Source organism: Anomaloglossus baeobatrachus, chromosome 4, assembly GCF_048569485.1.
Source record: "Anomaloglossus baeobatrachus isolate aAnoBae1 chromosome 4, aAnoBae1.hap1, whole genome shotgun sequence".
NCBI classification, from domain to species: Eukaryota; Metazoa; Chordata; class Amphibia; order Anura; family Aromobatidae; genus Anomaloglossus; species Anomaloglossus baeobatrachus.
In genome coordinates this window covers 39,618,183-39,640,674 of record NC_134356.1, presented here as the reverse complement: position 1 = coordinate 39,640,674, position 22,492 = coordinate 39,618,183, and the positions used below count along the sequence as shown (strand labels likewise).

At 45.8% G+C, this 22,492-nt stretch overlaps 1 protein-coding gene across 3 annotated transcripts in view; it reads left to right on the top strand.

The window, feature by feature from the left end:
- The window catches only part of PRMT8 (protein arginine methyltransferase 8), a 220,606-nt gene that overhangs the window by 147,788 nt on the left and 50,326 nt on the right, over positions 1–22,492 (top strand). For all 3 annotated transcript variants that reach the window (XM_075344263.1, XM_075344262.1, XM_075344264.1), the window contains exons 4-5: positions 12,104–12,167; positions 21,295–21,437. In XM_075344263.1, coding sequence (XP_075200378.1) covers positions 12,104–12,167; positions 21,295–21,437 — 207 coding nt within the window. The remainder of the gene's footprint in view (positions 1–12,103; positions 12,168–21,294; positions 21,438–22,492) is intronic.

The window sequence follows — 22,492 nt, the reverse complement described above, 5'->3', positions numbered from 1 at the left end:
GACGTTAGTACTGAGTTGTTTTTGAAATCGGTTTTTATCAGGCACGTAAGAAGATTCAGAACAGCGTACAGGGCTAATGAAAAATGATATGATTGTGATTTGTTTCTTTTTATAAAAAAAAAAAAAAAAAAAAGGGGATTTTGGGTTTTGCCAGTAACACCTTGGAAAGAAGAGGTGTTTGATGGTTACAAGAATTCTCTGTTTTGACAGTGTTTTTCCTTTCAGATCTAAGTCGGCCTAGTGACTGGGTCCGAGGTTACTTCCGTATATGTTGGCTGCGAGGAGAGCGAATCTTCGCCTCTTCGCCTTGGTGGTCGGTCCTTGGTTCCCTTTACAGTGGATGTAATTGGAGAGGTTGCCGGAGCTTGGCTCAGCTGTGGGTCTATCAGAGGTGATCAAGATTGCGTGAGCTCTCTTTTCTCCAACCGACTTGGTGATACACATAGGCTTCAAGTATCTGGTACAAGGCCGTTTGGCTAGGCCTCTTACCCTTATCTGGTCACAGAGGTACAAGTTTCCCTGTTTTCGTTCGGAGTGTTACAACGATCCGGCCGAAGGTAACCCTCTGGCCCAGGGGGCAAGGCGCTAAGGAAGAATGTGATATGGATCTCTCATGGCGCATGAGCGATCAGGGCCTACCCAAGTTGTGCTGTTAATAAAGTGTTTTAAAAAAAAAAAAAAAAAAAAAAGGTTGGAGGTCTGGCACCGCCAGCTGGAAGGCAATATTTGGCTGTCCTTAAGCTCAGATGGGTACATCCCGGATTATGATGTTGTGGATATGGTGGTTGCGGAAATTCCTGGGACGGCTCAGGTATTTCAGTTTTTTGGGTGGGGTCGCAGCTTGCTGGCGCTGTGCTGCTCCTTGGCGGAAGGGGTAGGAAAAGTGGTGGTGAAATACCCGCGCCGGACGGCCGGATGGCGGTACATTTGCCTGAACCCCGTGATGTTGGCAAGTTAATGCCTGGTTAAAAGCTGCGACCAAATTTTATGCCAAAAGATGAGAGTGGTTTTTTCCCCATACCTCTCTCCAAAAATGGAAAATTCAAATAAAAGTATTTTAATTTATAAGAGAACGGTGTTGTGTCTTTCTAGGGGGGGAAAAATGGTGGTTGTTGGGTCCTGGCAGTCTAGTGATAACCGGGGTCCCCATTAGGTATAGGGTGGAGGGTGGTCCCCATGGGAACAGTGACAGGAGAAGGAGGAGTAGAACAGCCTAGGGGGAGGGTTAGAGGGCTCTGAAACAGAGTGAGAGTAGTAGTGAAGTGAGAGTCTGTTGGTGCTGAGAGAAGAAGCAACGGGGCAGAGTGTGGGAGCAACCGGGGCAGATAGCCAAAGAGAGGAAGAGTAAAGTGCCTTGAGAGAGAACCAGCAGTGTACGGGTAAGACCCGAAGAAGCATAGATACAGAAGTAGAAGTGTATGGGCAGAGCCTGTAGTAGCCGAAGTGTGAGAATAAGTTGAAGAAACAAGAGTAGCCGGGTAACGCCCGCTGAAGAGAAATAAGAAAAGTTCCCCCGGCGAGAATTGTGATTTGGAAACTGCAAGATTTGTGTACCAAGACTGTATGGAAGTTACGTGTAATAAAATGCCTTTTGGTTCATCTGATGCCTGTCTGCGGTGTTTTCCTGAATCTGGCAGCATGCCCCTGCCATCCACACTCTGACCCACAAACAACACCCCTGTCTCAATAGTGACGGCCGGCCCGGGGGTTAGCCTGATACCTGAAGCGGCCATCACAGCAACCCCCAAGGCACCCCCTGGCCCCCGTTACAAGTGGCGCTGCGAGCAGGGTGAAGCTTGTCTGCAAAGAACCCTGACACAAGACTGTGAGGAAGAACAAGTGGTGCCTAATGTGTTGGACAGGGCACGCGATGGCGGCAAGATGGTCGCCGTCTTCATAGACAGAGTAAAGGCGCGAAAGATTGGCGCCAAACACAAAACACTGAGCTGGCCGGTGAAGAAGAAGAAGTGCAGAGTGCGCCGCCCAAAGAGGGGAGGTACTTGCCCCAAGATGCTGCAGAAGACTAGAGACGTGGGCGGCGTTACAGGAAAGAAGAGGCGTCGCCTAGGCTGGGTCGACTTGGTGAGTGAGGCCAGGGGTGGAGTGTATGCAAGAGCGGGAAAAGAAGGTCCACCTCCACCTTTCTCGGCGCCATTACAGATAGAGCAACGAGAGACGCCAACTAAACGGCCTGCGCTAAATAACATGGAGACACCGGCAGGCAAAAGAGCAGAGGCAGGCATGCTGATGACAACTGGCCTGGGAAGAGGACGCCCGAGGCGGAGTGTAGTAGAAGAGGCACCTACCATAGCGCTACCGGCTGTAACCGGAGGACCGGGGAGGCCCGCCAAGGTCACGTGGGTCACCTCATGGGATGCTAGTACCGGAGAGACAACCACAGAAGTCCGGGCCACCTACACGACCCAACTGACGCTGGGAAGCGGGACACTCGGCGCTCCCCTTCAGAGTCCGGAGGCGGCTGCGACGGTCAAGGTAGGGCCTCTGCCCCCCACAGAAGTCCAGGCTCCGGACTGGCAAAACACCACAAAGTTGGAGGAGGATGAGTGGGGTTTTTTCTGGGAGCCAGTGAAGCCGTCGCCCATAACCCGGTGACAGTCCCCACCGCCTGAGATAAACCCGGTGCAAGAACGGCTTCTGGCCGAGACCGTGGCAAGAGAAATGATAGCCGGTTCCAACAGTGACGAATTTGACCGGCAGTGTAGCATTGGCACCGTAGTAAAGTTTAATCAGGCCAAGGGATACGGGTTTATAGAGGACGATGAGACCGGAGAACACTTCTTCTATAATCGGGTTAATCTGGACACTGAAGGGTTACCACAACGTCTCCACACCCTGTACCCGGGTTAGAAAGTAAAGTTCCGAAGAGAAGTGGGTTGCCGGGGCTTGTTTGCAGTAGGAGTGACCCGTATGCCCACTGTTCAGGAGGCCGCGCAGTGGCAGCAGGCGATAGAGTGGGAAGAATGTCAGTACTGGAGACGCACGCAGCAGAGACCGGTGATTGCTGATGTTTGTCGGCCAAGAAGAACTCCGGCGGCATCGCCAGAGGCAGTTGCTGAGCCGGCAGAAGGGGATCAGGCGAAGGAAGCACCGGCGATCTTGGCGATTCGCCATAGCATGGTGTTGCATCCGGTGGTTGTTGTTGGCAGCCCACAGCCATCCCGTCCAGCTACCCCATCACCCCCGCCGGGGGCTGAGGGGCCAGAACCGGAGGCTGGAGAATCAGAGCTACAGCCAAACTATGAGCCGTTTCAAAGGCTGCGCCGCTTACCTGGCCAATCCCTCTCCGATTACGTGAGGGCCCAGCGGGCTGAATGGCTGCGCGCTTACTACCCTGTGTGAGATACCAGTAAACAGGAGTGTTGGACATAGATGTTTTCAAGAACCGGTACTGTTCCAAGCCGGTGACTGTTTCCAGTTGCAGCAACGTTAAAGGTATTGAGCCCGGGAGGAGCCCGATGCCGGACTGTGCAGGGACTCCCTCCGTGTCTGTTGAAGAAAATCTTTTGTTTGTTATTTGTCTGCCTACGGAAGACCGGGAGCGCTTGGGAATAGCCTCCGGGCAGAAGACCAGCTAAGACCGGGAGCGCCTGAGGAGGGCCTCCGGGCAGATGTGCAACTAAGACCGGGAGCTCCCTTGGAGGGACTCCGGGCACCGGACTTGTGTGCTCATTTCGTTTGTGCTTTCATGTGATGGTTTTAAAGTTTGATTTGATAAAGAGAAAGATTGCTTTGCAACCAGGTGTGTGGGTTTGTTTGATTTTGTCTTGCAGGTACGAACCTTGCCGGGAGGCTGAGGTTAAAGAGGGGAGGTATGTAAGGGGTGGACGAACCCCTGTTGGTGAAAAGGACGTTTTTCCCCCTGAAGAAGCCCCACAGTGGGGTGGTCAGTGATGATACGTGTGGTTATAGTGATAACCGGGGTCCCCATTAGGTACAGGGTGGAGGGTGGTCCCCATGGGAACAGTGACAGGAGAAGGAGGAGTAGGACAGCCTAGGGGGAGGGTTAGAGGGCTCTGAAACAGAGTGAGAGTAGTAGTGAAGTGAGAGTCTGTTGGTGCTGAGAGAAGAAGCAACGGGGCAGAGTGTGGGAGCAACCGGGGAAGATAGCCAAAGAGAGGAAGAGTAAAGTGCCTTGATCAAGAACCAGCAGTGTACGGGTAAGACCCGAAGAAGCATAGATACAGAAGTAGAAGTGTATGGGCAGAGCCTGTAGTAGCCGAAGTGTGAGAATAAGTTGAAGAAACCAGAGTAGCCGGGTAACGCCCGCTGAAGAGAAATAAGAGAAGTCCCCCCGGCGAGAATTGTGATTTGGAAACTGCAAGATTTGTGTACGAAGACTGTATGGAAGTTACGTGTAATAAAATGCCTTTTGGTTCATCTGATGCCTGTCTGCAGTGTTTTCCTGAATCTGGTAGCATGCCCCTGCCATCCACACTCTGCCCCACAAACAACACCCCTGTCTCAATAGTGACGGCCGGCCCGGGGGTTAGCCTGATACCTGAAGCGGCCATCACAGCAACCCCCAAGGCACCCCCTGGCCCCCGTTACATTACTTATACGATCCATAAGATGTAAGACGCAGTGTCCCAACCTGTAGGTGTAAACTTTCCTCCCAGCATAGGTGGGCTTAGAGGGACTGGAAAATGTTGAATACTTACCAATGAGTGAGAATGCTGATGGTACCAAAACGCTACTAAAGAAGACATTGTCGACAGTTTCAGGAGCAATCCCTTGAGTTTACATATGGCGACTATTACTAGAGTTTACCGTAGTAAGACTTATAGAAGATGTGTCCACTAGACATGAGCATATCAACTCTGAGGACCCAGCCCCAGCAGTCAGGTCAGTATTCCGTGACCGATTTACGGGAGCCCAATCAACCTCTTCCTACCCACTGGTATCTCTGGCTGTTGTATCGATTAGCTGGTCTGGCCTTTGGTATCATGTACACATGACGTTGCGCCAGTCTGGTTAATCAAAAGACGAGTAGGTGATGCTGGCAGGTAGGAGTTGGTTCTCAGGGCTCCTGATCAGTACCATTGGACCAGGACCCTGTAAATGTATTGACTCAACTTTAGTATCCACTCTTACCTTTCCCCAAGTTTCATCAAGGACTCTTTATCACGATGTGACTGTAGTTTAGCTAGGGACAAAGGGCTCTTAGGCTATGTGCGCACTAGAAAAGTGATTTTTCTCAAGAAAATTTCTTGAGAAACTTCTGGGAGTTGAAGATTTCCGTACCTGCGGAAAAATCCGCGGGAAAAACGCATGCGGATTTGCGGCGAATTTGACGCGGATTTACCGCGGATTTACTGCAGGTTGGTCCCTGCGGTTTTGCAATAAATAATATAGATAATCGATAGACAGAAAATGAATAGAGGGAAAGATGGATAGATGAATAGATAGATAGATAGACTTCTATAATGTCCCACCCCCCTGCATATTCTAAGCTGGCACCCTTTAGTGACTTTCATGTGGCACTAAAGGGTGCTTAGCCTTGTATTTAGCCATAAAATAAATAAATAAATTATTAAAAAAAAAAACCGACGTGAGGTCCCTCCATCTTTTGTAGCCAGCTAGGGTAAAGCACACGGCTGCAGCCTGCAGACCACAGCTGGCAGCTTCACCTTGGCTGGTAATCCAAAACAGAGGGCACCTCACGCTGTTATTTTACATTAAATAATTTAAAACAAAAAACGTGGGGTCCCCCCCAAATTGCATCACCAGCCGAGGTAAAGCGGACAGCTGTGGTCTGGTATTCTCAGACTAGGGAGGTCCACTGTTATTGGACACTCCCCAGCCTAAAAATAGCAGTCCGCAGCCGCCCCAGAAGTGGCGCATCCATTAGACGTGCCAATCCTGGCGCTTCGCCCCAACTCATCCCGTTGCCCTGGTGCGTTGGCAAACGAGGTAATATATGGGGTTGATGCCAGATGTGTAATGTCACCTGGCATCAAGCCCTGGGGTTGGTGAGGTCAGGCGTCTATCAGATACCCAACATCACCAACCCAGTCAGTAAGAAATAAAAAATAGACAACAAAAAAAGTTTTATTTGAAAAAACACTCCCCAAAACATTCCCTCTTTAACCAATTTATTGAAAAGAACAATCAATTCCACGTCCGGCGTAATCCAATAAGGGGGGGGGTCCCACGGCGATCCATAACATAGTCGCTGTCCCAGTCAATGAAGAACAGAATGTTCCCCATTGGCTGGGAGAGCAATGCAGTGACCTGAGCTAACATCAATGGCCCAGGTCACTGCATGGGATGCCGAGCGCTGCCATCAGGAGCATAGATGAGATCATTACCTGCTGTGATGATCTCCTGTAGCGCTGTCACTGACTTCTATGCCCGCCGCGTTGTCAGAAGTATCGCGAGAGCCCGTGACGTCACCGCTAGTGACAGTCTCGGGCCGCTCGCGAGACGGGCATAGACAGCAGTGACCGCGGTGACGTCAGGAGGCAGGAGATCGTCACAGCAGGTAATGATCTCATCTCCTGACAGCAGCAATCGTCATCCCCGTGGCTGCCAGCACTGCAGGGTGTCAGTGTCTGCCTGCGCTGCCGCGTGACAAGCTGCTGATACTGCGGGCAGACACTGATACCCTGCAGTGCAGTGTCAGTGTCTGCCTGTGTCAGTGTCTGCCTGCGCTGCAGCGTGACAAGCTGCCGATACTGCGGGCAGACACTGACACTGCAGGGTGACAAGCTGCTGATTCTGCGGGCACACACTGACACTGCAGCGTGACAAGCTGCCGATACTGCGGGCACACACTGACACTGCAGGGTGACAAGCTGCTGATACTGCGGGCACACACTGACACTGCAGCGTGACAAGCTGCCGATACTGCGGGCAGACACTGTCACTGCAGGGTGACAAGCTGCTGATACTGCGGGCAGACACTGATACCCTGCAGTGCAGTGTCAGTGTCTGCCTGTGTCAGTGTCTGCCTGCGCTGCAGCGTGACAAGCTGCTGATACTGCGGGCACACACTGACACTGCAGCGTGACAAGCTGCCGATACTGCGGGCACACACTGACACTGCAGGGTGACAAGCTGCTGATACTGCGGGCACACACTGACACTGCAGGGTGACAAGCTGCCGATACTGCGGGCACACACTGACACTGCAGGGTGACAAGCTGCTGATACTGCGGGCACACACTGACACTGCAGGGTGACAAGCTGCTGATACTGCGGGCAGACACTGACTCACAGCAGTGCAGGCAGCCGCGAGGCTGGAGCGGGACACAGACTGCACGGGCACCTAGAGGTCGCACGGAAGTGCTTCTGTGCGGCGTCCAGGGAGTGTGACGTCTGTGTTTACTCTGCTCCGCTTCCTCTTCCTGGCATAATGACATCGCTTCCTGCAAAACCGCAGGCAGCGATGAGCATTACCGCAGGTAAATCGCGGCTATACCGGGGGTATACCGCACATCATTTGCTACCTGCGGTATACCCCTGGAATTTCGCGATTACATTACAGTGAATGGAGTGAAATTCCGGGGGTATATCGCAGGTACAGTTAGGTCCAGAAATATTTGGACAGTGACACAATTTTCGCGAGTTGGGCTCTGCATGCCACCACATTGGATTTGAAATGAAACCTCTACAACAGAATTCAAGTGCAGATTGTAACGTTTAATTTGAAGGTTTGAACAAAAATATCTGATAGAAATTGTAGGAATTGTCACATTTCTTTACAAACACTCCACATTTTAGGAGGTCAAAAGTAATTGGACAAATAAACCAAACCCAAACAAAATATTTTTATTTTCAATATTTTGTTGCGAATCCTATGGAGGCAATCACTGCCTTAAGTCTGGAACCCATGGACATCACCAAACGCTGGGTTTCCTCCTTCTTAATGCTTTGCCAGGCCTTTACAGCCGCAGCCTTCAGGTCTTGCTTGTTTGTGGGTCTTTCCGTCTTAAGTCTGGATTTGAGCAAGTGAAATGCATGCTCAATTGGGTTAAGATCTGGTGATTGACTTGGCCATTGCAGAAGGTTCCACTTTTTTGCACTCATGAACTCCTGGGTAGCTTTGGCTGTATGCTTGGGGTCATTGTCCATCTGTACTATGAAGCGCCATCCGATCAACTTTGCGGCATTTGGCTGAATCTGGGCTGAAAGTATATCCCGGTACACTTCAGAATTCATCCGGCTACTCTTGTCTGCTGTTATGTCATCAATAAACACAAGTGACCCAGTGCCATTGAAAGCCATGCATGCCCATGCCATCACGTTGCCTCCACCATGTTTTACAGAGGATGTGGTGTGCCTTGGATCATGTGCCGTTCCCTTTCTTCTCCAAACTTTTTTCTTCCCATCATTCTGGTACAGGTTGATCTTTGTCTCATCTGTCCATAGAATACTTTTCCAGAACTGAGCTGGCTTCATGAGGTGTTTTTCAGCAAATGTAACTCTGGCCTGTCTATTTTTGGAATTGATGAATGGTTTGCATCTAGATGTGAACCCTTTGTATTTACTTTCATGGAGTCTTCTCTTTACAGTTGACTTAGAGACAGATACACCTACTTCACTGAGAGTGTTCTGGACTTTAGTTGATGTTGTGAACGGGTTCTTCTTCACCAAAGAAAGTATGCGGCGATCATCCACCACTTGTCATCCGTGGACGCCCAGGCCTTTTTGAGTTCCCAAGCTCACCAGTCAATTCCTTTTTTCTCAGAATGTACCCAACTGTTGATTTTGCTACTCCAAGCATGTCTGCTATCCCTCTGATGGATTTTTTCTTTTTTTTCAGCCTCAGGATGTTCTGCTTCACCTCAATTGAGAGTTCCTTAGACCGCATGTTGTCTGGTCACAGCAACAGCTTCCAAATGCAAAACCACACACCTGTAATGAACCCCAGACCTTTTAACTACTTCATTGATTACAGGTTAACGAGGGAGACGCCTTCAGAGTTAATTGCAGCCCTTAGAGTCCCTTGTCCAATTACTTTTGGTCCCTTGAAAAAGAGGAGGCTATGCATTACAGAGCTATGATTCCTAAACCCTTTCTCCGATTTGGATGTGAAAACTCTCATATTGCAGCTGGGAGTGTGCACTTTCAGCCCATATTATATATATAATTGTATTTCTGAACATGTTTTTGTAAACAGCCAAAATAACAAAACTTGTGTCACTGTCCAAATATTTCTGGACCTAACTGTATGTGCGGAAAATAATGGACATGCTCATTTTCTCTAGAAATTTTCTCAAGAAATTCTTCTCAAGGAAACGTCTTGAGAAATTTCGCAGTGTGCGCACAGCTATTTTTTTTCCACATAGGATTTGCTGGGAAATGTCTGCACAAAGATTGCAGACATTTCTCAAGAAATTTCCGCGGCAAATCCGCGGGTAAATCCGCGGGTAAAATGCACTAGTGCGCACAGGGCCTTATACTGTTCCTCCTGCCTGGTGACCATAGCCTATCCCTGTCCTCTGGGCTACCCATATTGGTGCAGAAGTCTGAGTCTTGTGCCTTACTATCTTCCTAAATAGAGCTAATCTATTCCCCCCAGGAAGGATGGAGCAGGAGTGTGATGGAAACACAGATTTAGACAAACAGGGATAACACAAGCTCAGTCACAATGCACACTGTCAGGAACAAACAGTAAGAAACTAAAGTGAAAAACAAGTAATGCTAGAGTCATAACTCAATGGCTGTCAGTGTTCCCTGGAGCATGGCCAGTGAGAGGAGCCTCCCCTCCATGCCTCATTTCCAGCATCACGGCGCCATATGTTGGGGTCATTTCCATTCATGCGGCGCCAGTTATAGTTCTGCCTTGCAATGTGGTCGCTGGTCTCTGAAAGTTGCCTGATCCTGTCCATTTGCTTTGTCCGTTCTCTCTGGCTCCCATCCTCCTTATCACGTCCGTCCTTCCTGACTCCCTGTCCTCCTGACTGTGTCCGTCCTCCCTGATTCCCGGTCTCCTTACCACGTCCATCCTCCCTGACTCCCTGATCTCCTGACTATGTCCATGTGCCGGGGTATGCGACAGAGCAGTAAGGGACGCCAGGCCGAGGAACAATCCAAAGGGCTTTATTGGAACCACAAAGATAAGCACCAAACATGAATATAAATCCTTAAAGTCTGCAAGGAGTCTACAACAAAACAACAGATCCGGGGGCACCTCCCGGTATTCCGACGCCAGGGAAAATATGGCAATGGTCCTTATATGAGTTCCTTGAGTCTAACAGTGTGAACAACAAAACACAATCCCATGTAGCCACTGATCTCCAATCTGTAACAGTCCATACACAGGCACTAGGATCTAGCCCCAGCTATAGATCCTAGTCCTTCTCCAGCCGAGATCCAACTAACTGACTAACATGGGTCTCATTGTTCTCCTCTCCTGGGATCAGCCCGTTAGGTGGGCAGAAGGGCCCATCTCCCCCTGGACATTTGATACATGAAAGGATTCTAGACATCCTGGCTCTATTCTGTCTACCAAGTTGTGGATTGGATGAGTCCCATGCTGAGAAGAACAAACAATCTCCCACCAGAAGTAGTTCATACAGGACAGTCAAGGAGGAACAGACTATTACACCATGATGTGAGGGCCAGGGAGGACTGGTAGGCCCAGGAGGTGGATCCACTGGACCGAGCACCCCACCTTGAGGGCAGGGTACACGGAAGCTGGAGCACTAGCGTGGCAGGAACGGGAAGAACCAGGTCACCAGAGTCATGGAGTCCCATAGGACAGTACAGGAACAGGTGCAGGTATCAGGAAGCAAAGACAGGACCAGGTCACTAGGGTCACAGAGTACTTTAAGGCAGTAATACAGGAAACAGGAACAAAGACCTGAGCACCTAGCTCACGAGATAAAGCAAAGAAACACAAGCGATGATGAGGCCCCGCCCACATGGAAAGGCCAGTCTTATATACCCAGCACAGCCTCAGGTCATTTCCTGTTGCAGCAGTGCTGGGCCTATAAGACCAGGTGAGTGGGCGCAGCCCGGTCCTATACAGAGGCATCAGTCAGAGTCAGACTCCTGAGACCAGGAACAGGACTTTGGGGAGCATGAGCGGGACATCTGTCCTCCCCCTCCAGTCCTCTTTTGGTTGTTAATTTTCTGTTTTACCCCACTACCACCTGCTCCCCCGACTCCCACCTCGGCTGGTGACAGACTTCGATAATTCTTCTCCTCTGGTCCCTGCCGTTCTTTAATGGCTTCTGACCCGGCTCTTCCTTGACTCTGGCTCCGCCTCATCCCTGGTACCACGTGATCTCCTGGCTCAAACCCCGGCCCGTATGACTATCCCCTTCTGATCCACAGGTGCAGCTAGTTAGACCTAGTGGATTTTTCAGTTTCCCAGCATAATTGGAGTGCCAGTTCCCCCTGCTGGTATAATACATTTACTACCTCCTTACATACTCCAGGACTTTCCGGCTCCCCCTGCTGGATTATTACAGCTAGGCAGCAACAAATGGACAACAAGGGTTAACATCATAAGTGCTCACAACAATAATGCACACAGTCACCAGTAAGTCTTAATAAAACCACCTCTCCAGACCAGTATAGAAAAGCTATAGCTGGCATTAAGCAATAGTCCAGCCAGCATATACAGGAGGAGAGCGAATGTGACTTGCTCTCCTATAGCATGTGACTAAAGGAGATTAATAAGCAGACCAGCAGAGATTAACTCTTGCTAGCCTGCCTATGATCTTCAAGTCTGTGGGTCGACGCCTGAGTCTCTCTTCACTGATCACAGACGTTAGAGAAGTTAGAAGGCAATGTCAGAATCTGACATGACAGTCGACGATGCTTGCAAAAAACTTTCTTTCCAAAAATGCAAATTCGATATATAATCATGACATGCTAGCAATTCACCCCACAACCACGGTGTCGCCACGTACAGACACCTACGTAATGAACATCTCCCAACAGTGAAATCATCAACAGTTCACATCAATTATCTAAATGAAAAGACGAGGAGAGACACAGAGACACGTGAGGGTCAGACCTTATGTACTATCACAAAATGCTTGAGAGTGGAATGTATGTAAACGCAGTTTGTTCTTTTTTATGTAGAAGAATCTCTGACCTGTTTTGCTTTCTCTGTTTTTTTGCTCAGATTGAATGTTCCAGCGTTTCCGACTATTCTGAAAAAATCATCAAGGCCAACCATCTTGACAACAGTAAGGCATCCAGGAATGTGCTCGTGTTCCCACACGTAGACATGTTCCCTTTTATGCACGTTTCGTAGAAAACCTTGAAAACCGTTTCTGATTTACTTTTACGTCCATTACAAACTATTATTTTGTGTTATTAGCAAATCAGAATTTGCCTGACAGTTAAAGGGCGAGTACGGATGAAATAGGAGCGGAAGCTAGTTTGTTTTCTGATACAAAGCTCCAAATCCCCTGCATAAACATAAATTAAGAGTGATAATTTTTTAACTACCTGCAGCCACCAGTAGGGGGAGCTTATTGCATACTGTTTATAGCTCATATGCTCCCTTTATAATAATCTACTGTTTTACCCATTTTCCAAAGATTAAAGGGAACCTGTCACCAGATTTTTGAGTTCTAAACCAACACTAGCACCTTAAGCAGCGCCTGTGCTGCAGTCCATAAAGGTGCACGTTACCCCCTGACCTGCCTGTAGACCCTAAAAGTACCTTTTTAAAATCTTCCGCCATGTATGCTAATGGATGGGTCTGGTCTGATGGGTGTCCTATTATGCGGCACCTGTTCCTCCTTTCAACGCTGATCACCGTCCTCCTTTGATGATTGACGTGGATGACGCCTTCGGCGCCATCCACATAGCCGCGTAAAATCTCGCACCTGAGCAGAGACACTGCTGGCTCGCGCAGGCGCACTTCTCTCTGCCCTATTGCAGGCAGAGCCAAAAAAAATCGGTGCACCTGCGCGAGCCGGCAACGTCCTTGTGCAGGTGCACTTCGCTCTGGCCTATTGCGGACAGAGTCAAAAACATCAGAGCGCCTGCGCGAGCCTCCAATGTCTCTGCGCAGGCGCGAGATTTTGCCTGGCTACATTCATGTCTTCCCCATCGTCAGGCAAAATCTCGTATCTGTGCAGAGAACTCAACAGCTCAAGTAGGCGCCCGAATGTTTTTGGCTCTGCCCGCAATAGAGAAAAGCAAAGTGCGCTTGTGCGAGCCCGCAATGTCTCTGCGCAGTCGCAAGATTTTGCCCAGATTCATGAACATTGCAGTATCGCGAGGCAAAGTACTCTCTGCCCTAGTATTATACTAATAATAATACTAATACTTATATATTTACTATAAATATATCATACTATAAATATATAAACAATAATAATATATTAATACTAATAAGTCTAAATATTTTTGTACTCCCAAAAACACTCTATAAAACTTAATTAATATTATATTTTTGTCTTTCGAAAAATATTCTATAAAAATTAATATTATAAAACAAATATTAAATTATAATAATATTATTATATTTATACTAATAATAAGTCTTAATGTTTTTGCCTTTCCAAAAACATTGTAAAAACTTCATTACGGTACTATTCTAAAACAAATATTAAACTGTAATAATAATAATAATAATAATAATAATCATCATCACCGTTTTATGTATACAGCTCCTATGCAGACATATACTTTTCTACAATAATAATAATAATAATAATAATAATAATAATAATAATATTAAATAATAATATATGTATACTAATAATAAGTCTAAATATGTTTTTCTTTCCAAAAATATTCTATAAAAATTAATATTATAAAACAAATAATATTAATCTGTAATAATAATAATAATATATTTATACTATAAATATACCATACTGTAAATATTTAAATAATAATAGTATATTTATACTAATAATAAGTATAAATATTTTTGTCTTCCCGAAAACATTCTATAAAAATGAATTAATATTAAAAAAACAAATAATATTAAACTATACTAATAATAAATGCTAATAATTATATTTATACTATAAATATACTATACTATGAATATTTAAATAATAATAAATATTTTTGTCTTTACAATAATATTCTATAAAAATTAATTAATATTATAAAAAATTCCAGTAACAGCGCCCTCCTATTTTTAAGGTCATGTCTGGTATTGCATCTCAGTGATTTTTACAATTTAATATATGGGTTGTTTTTTTTTGTTGGTTTGGTTTTTTATATCATGTTATTCACTTTGCTGAAAAAAATAAATCTATTTTTCCCTTAAGTGTTTTTCTACCTGTCATTGTATGAAATTACATTTCAGCCATGACAGCTCCATAAAATATGGTTACACCTAAGGAGGAAGCAGTGATTGTATGGCAGCCGGTACACATACTTGTTACAGAGATATCTGTAGATAAGAATTGAATATGGGGATTTTCCATTATTTTCTTTTAATTTTGTTTCTTATAAATACCTATCCATCAAAGTGATGGCCGGGTTGCTTCACACCACTGCGCTTTTCAGCCCTCGCTCCCAAAGCTATCATATCTCATCTATCAATGGATGCAATGCCCTTGTGGTGTTATTGAATTAAGACTAAGTTTTTTTATTCCTACATAAGTTGAAGCTCCATGCTGTGTATCTCGGTGCACTGCGTTAAAAGGTTCCTGTCAGCAGAATATGCCCCTATACACTTCCCCCACCAACATTTGTGCCCTTTATGGATTACCTATTATTCAATTGTACTGTGGCATGCCTTTAACAATTAAAAATCTAAAAAAAAAAACAGCGCCATATGCAAGTAAAGGCTGGAGAGTTTGCGGGGTATATCTGAATCGTTAAAGCATCCTGGTCAGTTTCCGATCAGAGCGTACCCTAGGCTTTCCCACAACCCAGAGGTGCGCTTGAAGGTAGCGAGGTCTGAGCCCTCAACATCTCCCTATCTCTTGTCCTTGGCCCTGATGGTAAGACTCCCTGGACCACAACCCACCACCCAAGGAGACGAACCAGGACAGAAGTCAGAAACCCTACCGACAAATATACTCAGACAGTGGTAACAAAAAAACTCATGCACACATATAACAAACACCGGGGACTACAAAAGTTGTAACAAAACAAAGGAGAATGTAACTAAACAGACTACTTTCACACACCAGAGCAGCAGACAGCAGCAGTAACCATCTCCTCACAGCTCCAGGCCTACCTCCAGACTGAACTGAATAACCAACTCCCTCTGCTGGGAGCAGAGGGTATTTATTCAGATAGGAAGACCTCATTAGGGAAAACAACTAGGCAGAGTAAATGAGCTGCTGCAGGCAAGAAGAATAGACATTAACCCTGCAACTGCCAAAAGAAAAACACACACTTAATGTGTAAGGCCTCAGATGAAACTGAGAGACTCCAACCCTGACCCCGTCACTAATATCCGAAAGAGACAACCGTGACAGTGAGTTGAAAAATGCCGCATGCGCAAAGTGTCTGCCTTAATATGGACAATCCAATCCATTTTGGTCTGTGCATGCGCTGATTCTTGGCTCATTTCCTGACCATCAATTCAAATTCACGTCCAGGCAAAATTTAGTTATTCTAATCACAAAGGTAAATACTCTGCGCATGCGCTAGTTTTTAGTTCTCCTCTCAAAGTGAAAAAGTGAAAGATTTTGCCAAAGATATTACATTAATGAATAAACCAGTGGTGGGCTCAGAGCTATTTCTCACTGCGTCTGTCACGATTGATGTTTATCTCTGCTGTTGCAGAGATGTCATTGGTGCCTGTTCTGGTGGTCGGTGTTTTCTGGAGCGTGGCTGGTGGGAGGAGTCTATCCCTCCATGCCTTGTTCCCGACACCTTATCATGGTGTCATTTCCATCGGATCAGCGACAGTTATAGTTCTGCTCTGCAGTGTGTTCGCTGGTTCTCCTGACTGCATCCATCCTCCCTCTCCAGCCCCTTCTCTGTTGTTCCTTCTCTATGTTACCCCACTGCTACCTGCTCTCCCGGCTCCCGACCTCGGCTTGCTATTGACTTCGGTATAGTTCTCCTCCGGTCCCTGACAATATCTCTCAGCTCTCCCTAACTCCCATATTCCTGACTGCTTCCATCCTTCCTCTCCAGCCTCTTCTCTGTTGTTTCATCTCTGTGTTCCCCCAATACTACCTGCTCTCTTGGCTCCTGACTTCGGCTTGTTACTGACTCCGGTATAGTTCTCCTCTGGTCCCTGATGATACCTCTCGACTTCTGACCTGGCTGCCCTTGACTCCGACTTTCTCCGACGGATCCACAGGTGGAGCTAGTGACACCTAGTAGAGTCATCACCACCCTGCATGTACCAGTAGTTCCCGCTTCCCCTGCTGGTACATTACAGCACCTTTCCACAAGATCAGTGGTCCTGTCAGGGCTTATGTCCAAACCTCCACACAAAACTGGTTTCGTACATATGCGCCAACGGGCATAATCTTCAGGCGTGTTTGCCATAAAAGCGTAATAAGCTGCACCTAGTTTTCCACCTTCGGTAGGCGTGTACGCCCAAAAATGATTCACACAGCACACGGTGACTCCATCTGCACCACTATATTAAATGGCCCCATTGGCGCATGCATTTAAATGTCATTTTGCAGGGGGTTCTGACGCAAACCGCAGCGGGACCACCGAGCGTGGACAAAACGCAGTGTGAAAGGGTTCTTAGTAAATATTGATCAGGACACTTGGAGGGCCTCGATGTGAAGGCCTAGGCTTTGAATCGTTTCTCCAGTATAATATGATAATATAATAAGATGATCTGTCTTCATATATAATCTTTATACTGTTTTGTCCTGTATACTTAACTGAAATGCTAAAAATGAGTAAAGTAATACTATTGGCTATAGTATTGCACATTGTCCTGAGGAAGAGGACGGACATGTCCTCGAAACGCGTAGACCTGTGAAAATAAAGGGAAGAATTTTATCACATCATCTGGACTCCTGTGGTTTGGCGCGGTTTTTAAAAATGCTTCTCTCCTGTTATCTGACAAAAATGAGTAATTGAAACAAACCATGCTTAGGGTGAAGAAAAGCAGATACACTGGAAACCGGTTAGAACAAGTCTTTAGTTTCATGAATAAGTAACTGACTTTCTTGCATAGACTCTTGTCCACATCTAGACGAATGCTTTGCTAACGAATATTGCTGACATATAGGAAAGACTGTTCAAACAAGGGAATGAACTATGCCCAAGCTAGTTGGTGGGTTAATAGATAACGTGAATGTCCTGAGTAAGCAGCATATTTATACAATGGTTTTAATACAAGGGTTAGAAGAACTCCATAGTGCTTCTCCCAACTAGAAATACATCTCTGTGTGGTCATTTCTTGGTTTATATACATCTGTGCAGATCTAATTCGGAATCCTCCTCCAAGACCCTGAGAGACCCACTGTAGGTCTCCCCCAACATAGATACACCTTGCAGACACTTCAGCCTTCATCCATATACAATTTTTTTTAATGTATTTGGTAAAAGAAGTAATGAATAGATATAATATCCTTTGAGATCAATAATGGTGGTATATAGTTTATAGAGGTAATTCTAATGATAGCTTTTCTTTACGGGGGATATCGTTTTTTGATTCCTTTTTCAAATGGAATGTTGAATTTTTCACTCTGGGGGAAATGATCATCATGTGGATGGATAACATAAGCAGATCTGACCTTGGGGGCTCGTCCCGGATGAGGGAGGCTCGAATGAGAATTACTATTTATTAATTATAGAATTAATGTCACGCATCTGCATATTTGAGACTGAACCTCACCTGTTGTGCAGGAAAAAGAGATGTTATTCAACCGTTGTTGAAATCGTCCATGATTTCTTCAGACATTCATTTATTTTTGATAAAATAGAAGTGATGATTGTAACTCTCAGCGTGACGTGCGCCTTGGAGGCTCCAGACAATGTGCAAGGTTGATAACTCCCACTGTCCTGTCAGTATGTGCCACAAAACATCAATGCTTTATACAGAAAACAATCCAGGATCCGGCAGGAGGTAGAGAATAAGTGCTTTACAGTTTTTCCCACTGTTTTAATAAAAATGTCAAAATTTAATAAAAATGCAGAAATAGAGGATAGAAATAGATAAACAGAAAAAGAGACAAATAGTGATAGATATAGATAGACAGATAGAGATTCCTATATTTTTTCTCTTTGTCTATTATCTATCTGTAGTCCATCTACCGTGCTTCACTGTAGGCATCCTCAGGCCACTGCCATGCTTTACTGTAGTCATCACCGAGACACTGCCATGGTTCACTGTAGGCATCACTGAGCCACTGCCATGTTTCACTGTGGGCATCACCATACAACCACCATGCTTCACTGTAGGGATCACGGAGCCCCCGCCATGCTTCAATGTAGTGATCACCAAATCACGACCATCCTTGACTGTAGGCATCACCAAGCCCCCACCTTGCTTCACTATAGGCATCACCAAGCCCCCACCATGCTTAATTGTATGTACAGTATCACCGAGCCTCTGCCATGCTTCACTGTAAGCATCTCCAAGCCCTGGCATGCTTCACTGTAGGCATCACTGTACCACTGCTATGTTTCACTGTAGGTATCACTGTACCACCGCCATGCTTCACTGTAGGCATCAACGAACCACCATCATCCTTTATTGTAGGCATCAAGGAGTACCCACCAAACTTCACTGTAGGCATCACCGAGTCTCTGCCATGCTTCACTGTAGGCATCACTGAGCCACTGCCATATTTCACTATGGGCATCACCATAGCACCACCATCCTTGACTATAGGCATCACCAAGCCACCACCATGCTTCACTGTATGTATCACCGAGCCTCTGCCATGCTTCACTGTAAGCATCTCCAAGCCCCTGCCATGCTTCACTGTAAGGAACACCATACCACTGCCATGCTTCACTGTAGGCATCATTGTACCACTGCCATGCTTCACTGTAGGCATCAACAAACTACCACCATCCTTTACTGTAGGCATCAACGAGTACCCACCAAACTTCACTGTAGGCATCACCGAGCCACTGCCTTGTTTCACTGTGGGCATCACCATACCACCACTATGCTTCACTGTGGGGATCACAGAACCACCACGATCCTTCACTGTAGGCATCACAGAGCCCCCACCATGCTTCAATGTAGGGATCACCAAACCACCACTATGCTTGGCTGTAGGCATCACCAAGCCCCCACCACTCTTCACAATAGGCATCACCAAGCCCCCACCATGCATCACTGTAAGCATCTCCAAGCCCTGCCATGCATCACTGTAGGCATCACTGTACCACAGCCATGCTTCACTGTAGGCATCAATGAACCACCACCATTTACTGTAGGCATCAACGAGTACCCACCAAACTTCACTGTAGGCATCACCGAGCCCCCACCAGACATCCTGTCTGTCTATTTATCTATCTATTTCTGTAATATTCCATTTGTCTGCCTATCCATTTTCTTACCTGCCAAGCTTCATATGATTTTTCTTTTATCCTTGTAAGCATCACCGAGCCCTCGTCATTCTTCATTGTAGGCATCTCCAAGCCTCCACCATGCTTCACTGTAGATATTACCGAACCTCCACCATGTATCACTGTAGACATCCTATCTATCTATCTATCTATCTATGTATCTATCTATCTATCTATCTATCTATCATCTTCCATTTGTCTGCCTATCCAGTTTCTTACCTGCCTCTGCTTCATATCATTTTTCTTTTATCTGTCCCTGATATAAATCTTTATTATCGGTGTATTAGTCGCCGGTTTTTCATATATCCACATCTATTGGTGGAACAGCCGGCATTAATCAAGAACAGTTGATCTGACATAAGCTCCGCACCCTCCATGTGTTCTGATGTTATAATATTAGTAAGAAGTAAAACAGGACTTTATCTGGCAGATATTGCAGAAAGAATTATGAGATAATCTATGCTATTTTTAGAGAAAATAAAAGAACATTGGGGCATTTATGTGAACTGATTTCTAAAAAGAAAATTCACGTTTGGTCAGCGAATTGTGAAAAGAGCAAATCCCTAATAAATCACAATTACCCTACGGGGATTTTAAAAGGGATAGAAATGTACTGTATAATCAGCAAATAACTATGTAAATCATTTTTTATTATAAATATATTGATTAAAATCTTTTAGAGGTGATTTTTTTTTTTTATTGTCCACATGGAGGAGTCTTAAAATATTCCAGATATTACAGAGCAGAATGCATAAACTTCCTGTTTTTTGCTACTCACTTGACAGCTTTACTGTATAGACTAGGACCAGATCAGCAGAGTCATCTTATTATACATTACTGGCAGATTAGGCTCTGTAAAATTAGTAAATTTGGTTTTGCTTAAAATCAAGTGCAGGACCTGCTGGTACTGTATTCAAAATAAATAGAAGTCAAGGAGGTGGAGCTTATACAGAATCAAAGTCAAGGCTGCCCATGCCTTTTTCCCACCCATGATTGACAATTTTGAGAACAAGGAAAATCATCTCAAGCCCAGCCTTCACGGAAGTGTCATGATCGAGGACCGGTATTCCGGAATTTCCCAGACCCGGCTTGATCATATCAGGGGTTAACTCCCATCAGCCTCGTTCTGGTTTCAGGAGACACTATATCTGGTGCTGGTTATAGTTTTGCTCTGCAGCCTGTGACTGGCTCTGGTGAGATTTGCTGTTTGATCTGACTCCTAGTTACCGTGTTCTGACCTGGACCCTCCCCCATTCGTCCTTCTGTCCTAATCCCAGTCTTCCCGCACCTGTCAGATGTTTACCCATCCTGGTTCATCCTCTTCCCATGTTTGTGTCTCCTCACCCTTCGGTCTTGTCTTCTGTTCCCTGTGCCCTTTGTGTTCCCCTCAACATACCTGATCTCCCGGCATCCGACCTCGGTTCTGTTTTCTGACCTGATCTTGACTTTCTGGATAGACCCTGACTGCTTGACTATTCTATTGCCCCCTGGTGGTTCGCCTGTGAACTACCTGCTGAGGTTACTCTGCTGTACTTCAGCCTCCCTTCTGTTACAGTGTTACTTTGACTCTCCTTCACTACACTGCTGCCACCTAGTGGGGAATACGCTGTACTACTTCTCACCAGCCCTTTGTACAGCGTGACAGGAAGTCAATTAGGGCAAGAAATGGCTCCAGACAGCTTGACTTGACTCTGCAGTCTCCACCTCTTTGACCAGATAGACTTTGCCATCATTTACGGGAATTTTTAGCTCCACCCCATTTATGGCCAAGCTGATTGGCACCAAAATATTAGCGGTTGATTTTGCTGTTTATACTTTTTCATGACACCGGTAAGACAAAGCTTTTCATTATTGCCACAATGCGCTTTTCTGTACGTTTTTCAGTAATCACAATATTTAGGGGTAAAGTTGAAGAGGTGGAGTTACCGGTAGATAAAGTGGACATCATCATCACGGAGTGGATGGGATACTGCCTCTTCTATGAGTCGATGCTCAACACTGTCATCTTTGCCCGGGATAAGTGGCTGGTAAGTGGATTTTTTTATGCATTAAATGACTCTGCCCAATTTTTGTTTTGCTTCCTAAAGGCAAAGTTAAGCAAGTTTCTAAAATCATCTTCAGTAAATTTGTTCTACCATTTTGCTGCCACGGAGTCTGTAAGTTCATTATTGAAATGAGTGATCCGCAAAAATGTTACAAATCCATCAGAGCTCCTGCTCCTGGTTCTCCAGCTCTTTCTGCTCACAATTCCTTTTCTCAGAGTTAAAAAAAACCCATACACATTAGTAAAGGTTAAAGCTAGTCTTTTTTCCCCTGAGGCCTTCCGACCTGGTCTGTGTCAGCTGCTCTGTTTTATTCCCTCTGGTGTAAACAATTCACCCCTTAGCTTGGGGAGTTGCCAGTGATAGCTTGATTTATCTTGGTATTGGTGTGCAGGTGTGAGCCTAGGAAAGAAAAGTCGCTTTGGATGTGTATCCTGGATATAAGGGCCAGGAAGTTTTGTTTACCCGTCTGTCTAATTCCTTTTGGTGTCTTTCTCATAGAGCATGACTAGTGTTCCTGCTGCCCTGCGCACTAGTCAGGGCCATGCTTAGGGTGAGTCAAGGGTAAGAATGTGATTGCCGCATGGGGTGAAAGAACACATCTAGGGACATTAGGGAGCTCATTGCTTAGGGTAAGGGTAAGAGGATACCCTTCTTGTTGTCATTAGTGGCAATATACCCCTTTCCTTCTGTTTCGCCATGCGCCGTTTGGCTCCCTAGGGGAGAATGACACAGCTCTCATTTATGGATGCTTTAAGAATTGCAATAGGATTAAGTTGTACAGAGATCTCCACAGAATGGAGAGATGGCAAATCATCTACAAGCAGAACAGAGAAAACAGGCAAGGAGGAAAGCATATGAGGAAGAAATAATTTCAGGATAGAAACTGTTCTGTTATATGAGCTAATGAAAAAACAGCACCCTGGATGTATATAGAGCTCACAAACAGCCTGTATTACTGGAGACACACAGAGCTCACATCCAGCCTATATTACTGGAGAGACACACAGACCTCACATCCAGCCTATATTACTGGGAGA